At 49.6% G+C, this 8,668-nt stretch overlaps 1 protein-coding gene across 1 annotated transcript; it reads right to left on the bottom strand.

Annotated features, from left to right (window-relative positions):
* Positions 1-1,710: 1,710 nt before the first annotated feature.
* On the bottom strand, positions 1,711-4,007 carry LOC122389561 (organic cation transporter protein-like). The gene has a single exon (XM_043381718.1). It carries the CDS (start codon positions 3,855-3,857, stop codon positions 2,160-2,162), a length of 1,698 nt encoding a protein of 565 aa, XP_043237653.1. The 5' UTR covers positions 3,858-4,007; the 3' UTR covers positions 1,711-2,159.
* Between the last annotated feature and the right edge of the window lie 4,661 nt (positions 4,008-8,668).

Here is an 8,668-nt window from a genome sequence, read left to right as displayed (position 1 = left end):
GGTAGGTAGGTGGGCCCCCTGGAGTTCTCGCCCCTGTGCAAATTTGGTTGCTCTAGGTCAATATTTAGGGGGGGGTTGGGGGGTATAAATGTAAAAATTTCGCTAAAAACAGGTCAAAAGTTTTTCGCTTATAACTTTTGATCTAATTAAAATAGAGCAAAAAGAAAGGGCACCAGTGAACTCAGCACGTCAAGGCGCGTCGAATGATATACTTTTTAGCTTGCTTAAGTGTACTTAAAGTTTTCTTAATTTTTAGGTAAGTAAACTTTAATTAATCAATTAAGTTCGCCTGTCAATTTTCTCCCATAAACTTATGCCTAATGGGGAGGTCGCAAAATTGACCTGGCCTTAGGTCACCGATATCAAAATTCCAAGACATACATCTTCTACATGCTCTTACGACTTACTCTTATCGATCGCTGAAAGCTTTGAGGTGATCGTTCAGTCGGTGTAGCTTTGACAAGCATTCTAACTTTATTCTGAGGTGAGGTCACGGTTGGGGTAGGTACTGCTGCACGTGTGCACGTGTAGGGGTCGTTTCCAGATCTCAAGAACGGCTGAAACGATTGCGCTCAAACTTGGTACATGGCTAGAAACAGTAGGGTGCCGTGCAAAAGTCAGTTGGGACCCAGTTTGCACGTGCGCACTTGCAGGTTGCCGCTTTCATATCTCGAGAACGGCTGGGCCGATAGCGCTCAAATTTGGCACATCGCTAGAGAGCGGTTAGCAAGGTGCCGTGCACAAGTCATTTCGAAGTACTACCCCCTCGCAATGACGCACGTGCAAGGCTCACCCTCTCCCTCGCTCCGTTTGTCGCCCCAAATGGCGTTTCACTGATTTACTCTGTGCTCGAAAATAACGATCAATGATCATAAGGCATACCAATAAATTCAAATACAATAATGGACGGATGACAAATGAAATTATTTAGGGATAGCCAAGTTTAGAGAAAAAGCTTGCATAGATATGGTACACTAAAAGAGTGACGATGAATGATCATTACGGAGCGAGCGAAGCGAGCGGAGTCTTTCCTTAGATTAACGGAAATTTCTGAGTATGAGCGGCCGGCCGGCCGGCCGGCCGGCCGGCCGGCCGGCCGTGCGGACGCTTTTGCGAGGCTTATATCTCAGCAACCACTTGACCGATTTACATGCGGTAATTTTTGTAGGGTAGCTTCATTCCTTCTACCAAGTATTGGACTATTCCCGATGCATGTGGGTGACCCCTTATGCACGTGCCACGTGCAAAACGAAGAGGTGTCAGTTTTGCAATTGTTGCAATATCTCGGTAACTACTTGGCCGATTGCGCTCAAAGTTGGCATGTAGGTAGGCACCCACTAGGCACTGCATATCCATGTGCCAGAGTTGGGGTGCTGCTGCACGTGCGCACGTGCAGGGGTCGTTTCCAGATCTCGAGAACGGCTCGACCGATTGCGCTCAAATTTGGTACACAGTTTGGGACCGGTTAGTAGGGTGCCGTGCACAAGTCAGTTGGGACCCATTTTGCACGTGCGCACGTGCAGGGTGCCGCTTCCAGATCTCGAGAACGGCTGGGCCGATTGTGCCCAAATTTGGCACATCGCTAGAGACCGGTTAGTAGGGTGCCGTGCACAAGTCAGTTGGAGGTACCCCCTCGCAATTTCGCACGTGCAAGGCCCACCCTCTCGCTCGCTCCGTTAGTCGCCCCATAAGGCGTTATACTGGTTGATAGTGGCGGACAATAGGAGTAGGCATAAAAATAAACTCTGAAAACAGAGCAAACGAATGTCTATGACTTATGTGAGACAGAATAAAAGCTGAATGATTATTGACTGACCTAAACACAGCAATGCAGGTTATGCAGCAACTGGTTTTACATGATCATAATAAAACAACGTATATTTTATCGGCGTCGCGTAAGTAACTGGTTACTAATTCACTTTTATGTACGCTTTTCGTATCACAGCTTTTTCTGCAATGACTCTTTATGCACTGTTTTCATGTCATCGATTTTTTCATGAACATATTTTTCTCATCAAGACTCGTCGAATGATATGCAATCCGACTTTGAAAAGGTCAACATGCGCAGCTGCTCTCGGCTCGTGACCTTAGGTCTAGGAACTCAAACCTCATTTGAATCACTTGTAATTGTACAGACAAAATGATGACTCTGCCATCCATCATAGTGCATCGTCTCGCTGCATGGCCGCGTTACTGATGCCGCTCAGCTGGCGGCCGGCGGGCGCGCTGGCGGCCTTCCGCCGTCGGTAAGCCTCCTCCACGTCTGCCACCGTCTCGGGCATGGGCTGTCCGGCCGTCTCGGGCAGCAGCAGGGTGGCCAGGCTGGCCAGCAGCACCACGGCGCCGAACACGGCCGAGGGCGCCAGCTCGTGCAGGCCGCTCACCAGGTCCACCACGAACGGCGACACGGCGCCGCCGATCCTTGTGGCCGTCTGCAGGACGCCAAGTGCCAGGCCTCGCTGTTGGGTCGGCATGAACTCAGATACGTAGATACCGATAATGTTGAACGCTATTGCCACCCCGAGCTTAGCAACAAGTCCCAAAAGCATCCAGAATGTGCTGTCTTTCTTGATGAATGCGAGGAACATGCAGACAGATGGTACCAACAAAGACACGCACAGCGTCAGACGACGACCATATCGGTTCATTAACAGGAACACAAGCGCAGAAGGGATTTCCACCAAACCCGAGAGAGCTGCAGCCAGGTGGGGGCTGGAACTCAGCTGCGTCATGTCGAATGAGATGCCGAAGTAGGATCCTGAGATGGCGAAACTGACGTAGGCGCTTGCCAACGTGTTGATGCACATATGCCGGGTTCGCACTAAGTCGAGGACTCTTTGGAAGGCGGAGGACTTGTTTGTGCCTTTCAGGGCCGCTTCTCGGGCCAGCAGACCCCTGCGCGCCTCCTCCATGAGTTTCAGTACCTCTTCGTCTGATGGTATCTTTCGGCGATTCCAGTACGCCGCTTGACGCAGGATGACCAGCGCCTCATCAAGGCGGCCCTTAAGCACCAGCCAGCGCGGCGACTCGGGCATCAGCCAGAAGTTGGGCAGGAACAGCAGACTGGGCACGGCGAACGCCAGCTGCAGCAGCCAGCGCGTGCGGATGCCGTACGACGCGGCCGCCACCAGTATGATCCCAATTGAGAACGGCAGGAAGGTAACGGTCGTCAGAGCCGCCCGGTGTTTGCAGCCGCTCAGCTCCGTCACCAGCACATACTGGCTGGCAATCATGGAAGCCATGGCGAAGCCCGTGAGTCCTCGAATCACGACGAAGCTGACGTAGTCGCCCACCAGCGCCGCGGAGAAGGAGCAGGCGATGACGAGTAGCATCACAGGCAGGAAGACGGGTCGTCGTCCGAACCGGTCCGTCAGCTGTCCGCCGAGCAGCGAGCCGGCGATACCTCCCAGCATCAGCACAGACTGCAGCATGGACAACATCGGCTTGCGGCCGCACACCAGGTTCCACTCGGTCACCACAGTCGACTCGTACACGGACCTGTCAAACACCCAGCGAGTGCACGAGGAGCTGTTGTCGCCCAAAGGATGACACTTCGGCAAATCGTCCGGCAGCGATGCGAACGTGGCGTTGATGTCGAAGCCGTCAGCGCATTTGAAAGGTGGTGATGCTCCGACAAACATCATCGACATGGAGAAGGTCGGGAAGATGAGCCACATCACGGACATGTAGGCGATCAGCATCACTTGCCATCGTCCGGTACCACAGCATCGCTCCAGAACGTCCTCAAACAAAATCGAGTCTTGTGGCGCCGAAGTTGCAGCTGGGTCTTGTGAAGACGAGGCTACGATCGAGTGCTGTGGCGCTGGGTCCGCATCTGTGGTACCCCAGGGAACCATCTCCTCCCCCCGATCGCTGTCTTAGCTCCCCTGGCTCACAATCCCTCTAGCGTCGCACGCGCCACGGTCGCGTCGGACCGGCCTCGGCGGCACCCTGCGCACCACTGGCGTTGTGGCTCAGACGTGGTTTTCCACCAGTCCCCCGACCAGTCTGTGCCGCAAGGGCAGCGAATAGCTGCGCGAGCCACACGCCACCAGCGAATAGGTGCACGATCGGCACGCCACCACTCCTGCACGGCGGTACCGGTAACTACAAATGAAAGGCTGTCAGGTGTTGCGAAATCGATCGTGCTCAGGTGAAATTCAACGGCACGCGCCTTCCGGCTGAATGGGTGAATGATAGCAAAAATGGAATGGTTGAATAGGAGGATGGCAGTACAGAGTGTAGCCCAAGGCCAAATAATCGCATGACGTGAGCGAAAATTAACATTTTTAATGGACCTTACATCGTTAGTAAGGCTGATATTTGGTCGTTTTTTATTTCCTTCTCTATTGGGAGCCTTTAGTAGTGTCGAATCGATTGGATTCGATAATTGAGTGCATAGGCGGCGGAACAGGGAGGGCACCGGGGCGGGGCACCGTGCCTCCTTTGATTTTGGCATTTTAACATTAGCCCTAATGGGCGTTGCATGGAAAGAATGGGACCAAAAGTTGGCAGTGCCCCCCCCCTTAATTGAAGGTGTTTCACCGCTACTCAATGGTGCTTTTCAAATGACCAAATAGGATTAAATAAAAGTAGTTGTTGATAAATAAAACAGGTTGATGCACTTGCCACGGAACAAATGAAGAAATCATACGTTAGTGAAAAACCGTTATCATTCAATATGATCACATGGCTCCATCTTCGCGCCTCCATGTCTGGACAATGGCCCAGTCCAGACGCGAGACCTGCACCGGTCAACACCAGCACATGGATGAGATGCATGTTGATCAAGACAGCCCATATTCAGCCCAGATTCAGCCCGGATTCAGCCCAGATTCGGGACACCTCCGATCAAGCTGAAACTCGCACACAATGTAGGCCATGACATGCCCAATCCACAGTCCAAGTCATTTGGTGGCACTCCCAGCCGTTTGACCTACAGAGGTCAGCAAAGGTCACGTGGCCCAAATTTGCACAGCAGATTGTGGCCCACCCAGTAGAGCTAGAGCGCTAAAAATGGCACCAATCGACTCGCCAGCATCTAATCTTACTTTCCCAACACTCATTTGACCTCTCAAGGTCATGCGATGACCTAAGGTCATTTGTGGGCTATGTCGAAAATACACTTGCACAGCAGTTTTCGAGTAGATGGATTGACCGAATTCCAAATCAAAGCAGATCATCGGGTAGCCCATAGGCCGTAGTAACTTTCCTTGAAAACTGCTTTTCGATATGTGACCCCGTTTGACCTCGGCAGGTCAAAATGTGCAAATAAACGACACTCAATACGTCGCAGCCCGGATTCAGCCCAGATTCGGGACACCTCCGATCAAGCTGAAACTCGCACGCAATGTAGGCCATGACATGCCCAATCCACAGTTTAACCCTATTAGTGGCAGGGGGGGGGGTTGTTTTCATCCACCCCTCAGGTTTTTCGGGAATATCTCCGAAACCGCTGAAGCTACGATGCTGAAATTTTCTGACTTTTCCTAAAACTAAATTGGGCATATTCCCTGAAAATTTCAAGTTCATAACTTTACCAGGGGCGGCTCCAGAGCACTGGGAATTGGGGGGTCGTATTCGTGAAGCGAGTCATTTGGGCGAAGATCACGATGCTGCACCAGTTTTACGAACTGAAAGGTATCATGTGATAACATATACAGTTATTGTGCATCCTCTTTTGACACGTTTTTGCTATAATAGGCGGATCCAGGCGTCCAAAAAGGGGGGTTATGTTTTACCTCCCAACATAGGTGCCCTGACACCGCCTATGCATGACCAATACAATTGTAGTCGTTCTCTCATAAGAAAATTGTAACATAACAAGACCATTACCACCCTTTTTAGAAACAGTAGGGGAAGGTGGGGTAAGACGGCCCAGCGGGGCAAGACGGACCACCAGCCCTCCCGGCTGAACCGCTGCTGGTATCTACTGCTTTATGCACTCACTATGTTTGTTTTCCTTCGTAACAATGGCCACCTTGAGCTCATGCTGCTAGGATGCATAGCTTTTGAGTTATTGAGAAAAATGTTGTTTTTCGTCAAACCGATCTAATATAAGAGGTCTACAGGTGATTCAATTACGGCGCCTTTCTTGCATGATTAGTTTCTATTTTGCACTTAACTGTGAAGAACAAAGTTATAAACTTAGTTATAGTCACACTTTAGGAAAGGCAAGGTTTTGCATTGTTGGGCTATTTGACATATACGTCATGATAATGACAGAATTTAGATTTGGGGCAAGACGGACCACTGTGGTCCATCTTACCCTGTGGTGGTCCATTGTACTCTGCATATGGAAAGTTATTTTCCAAAACATTGACACAAGTTTAAGTAAGCTAATTTTCAGGAAGGAGTCTTTGTTGCATGTGAGCAATGCATGCAAGTGCTCAGTTAGCATGCATTCATGCCAAACGACAATCAACACACATGTTCCCAGCTTTTAGCTGCACTTCCATCACACATGAGTAAAGAATAAAGGCTCATTTTGTTATTTTACCATTCTGGTATCTTTTTCTTGCAAGAGTACAGAGCAGAAGTGTAACACACATGCGCGGATAGCAGGCACTGCTGGGTGGTCCGTCTTACCCCACGTTTTTTCTTGTCTGAGTTTTTGACATGTCCCTCTTTAAGAGCATCCACCACCTAGATGTCTTTAATTTGAAATTTAGTCTTTACAAATATCAACAGAGGAAGGATTGAGCATTCCGAAGAATATAAATAATATGAATTACGAGAGCAGTGTAGCAAGATATGCGGCCTCAAACCTTAGCTGGTCCGTCTTACCCCACCTTCCCCTACCAACAAAAACCTTATTTACTATACTTTTTGTGTACCCCCAATCTCAATGATCTGTATCCGCCTATGATTTTTGAAAATGCATATTTTTAGGATCCATGTGAATTCCTGGTTCATTCTCTATCGATCGGCAAAAGTTGCGTTAAGATTGGTTCAGAAACCTGGCCGTGATAAACAGTCTAAAATGTATCTGCAATTTGCCCGTTTTACCCCCCTCTACCCCCCCTATTGACATTTTTTAATTTTTATTTTTTAGAAATGTAGATCACGTTGAGCGAAATCGAATGCCGTTTGAATTTTGAAAATCGGCCCGTTAGATCTCGAGATATCAAGGGGGGGGGGTCGTAACAGCCCCCCTCCCTGCCACTAATAGGGGTAGCCAGGAGCCTGCCACTAATAGGGTTAAGTCATTCGGTGGCACTCCCCGCCGTTTGACCTACAGAGGTCAGCAAAGGTCACGTGGCCCAAATTTGCACAGCAGATTGTGGCCCACCCAGTAGAGGTAGAGCGCTAAAAATGGCACCAATCGACTCGCCAGCATCTAATCTTACTTTCCCAACACTCATTTGACCTCTCAAGGTCATGCGATGACCTAAGGTCATTTGGGGCTATGTCGAAAATACACTTGCACAGCAGTTTTCGAGTAGATGGATTGACCGAATTACAAATCAAAGCACATCATCGGGTAGCCCATAGGCCGTAGTATCTTTCCTTAAAAACTGCTTTTCGATATGTGACCCTGTTTGACCTCGGCAGGTCAAAATGTGCAAATAAACGACACTCAATACGTCGCAGCCCGGATTCAGCCCAGATTCGGGACACCTCCGATCAAGCTGAAACTCGCACACAATGTAGGCCATGACATGCCCAATCCACAGTCCAAGTCATTCGGTGGCACTCCCAGCCGTTTGACCTACAGAGGTCAGCAAAGGTCACGTGGCCCAAATTTGCACAGCAGATTGTGGCCCACCGTAGAGCTAGAGCGCTAAAAATGGCACCAATCGACTCGCCAGCATCTAATCTTACTTTCTCAACACTCATTTGACCTCTCAAGGTCATGCGATGACCTAAGGTCATTTGTGGGCTATGTCGAAAATACATTTGCACAGCAGTTTTCGAGTAGATGGATTGACCGAATTCCAAATCAAAGCACATCATCGGGTAGCCCGTAGGCCGTAGTAACTTTCCTTAAAACCGCTTTTCGATATGTGACCCCGTTTGACCTCGGCAGGTCAAAATGTGCAAATAAACGACACTCAATACGTCGCAGCCCGGATTCAGCCCAGATTCGGGACACCTCTGATCAAGCTGAAACTCGCACAAAATGTAGGCCATGACATGCGCAATCCACAGTCCAAGTCATTCGGTGGCACTCCCAGCCGTTTGACCTACAGAGGTCAGCAAAGGTCACGTGGCCCAAATTTGCACAGCAGATTGTGGCCCACCCAGTAGAGCTAGAGCGCTAAAAATGGCACCAATCGACTCGCCAGCATCTAATCTTACTTTCCCAACACTCATTTGACCTCTCAAGGTCATGCGATGACCTAAGGTCATTTGTGGGCTATGTCGAAAATACACTTGCACAGCTGTTTTCGAGTAGATGGATTGACCGAATTCCAAATCAAAGCAGATCATCGGGTAGCCCATAGGCCGTAGTAACTTTCCTTGAAAACCGCTTCTCGATATGTGACCCCGTTTGACCTCGGCAGGTCAAAATGAGCAAATAAACGACACTCAATACGTCGCAGCCCGGATTCAGCCCAGATTCGGGACACCTCCGATCAAGCTGAAACTCGACACAATGTAGGCCATGACATGCCCAATCCTCAGTTAAGTCATTCGGTGGCACTCCCAGCCGTTTGACCTACAG

Source organism: Amphibalanus amphitrite, unplaced genomic scaffold, assembly GCF_019059575.1.
Source record: "Amphibalanus amphitrite isolate SeventyFive unplaced genomic scaffold, NRLGWU_Aamphi_draft 000362F_arrow, whole genome shotgun sequence".
NCBI lineage: Eukaryota > Metazoa > Arthropoda > Thecostraca > Balanomorpha > Balanidae > Amphibalanus > Amphibalanus amphitrite.
The sequence above is the reverse complement of the archived record's forward strand: the minus strand, read 5'-3'. Positions and strand labels throughout refer to the sequence as shown.

Excerpts from the sequence above, each read along its gene's own strand:
- LOC122389561 (XM_043381718.1), bottom strand. The coding sequence starts at position 3,857 with ATGGTTCCCTGGGGTACCACAGATGCGGACCCAGCGCCACAGCACTCG.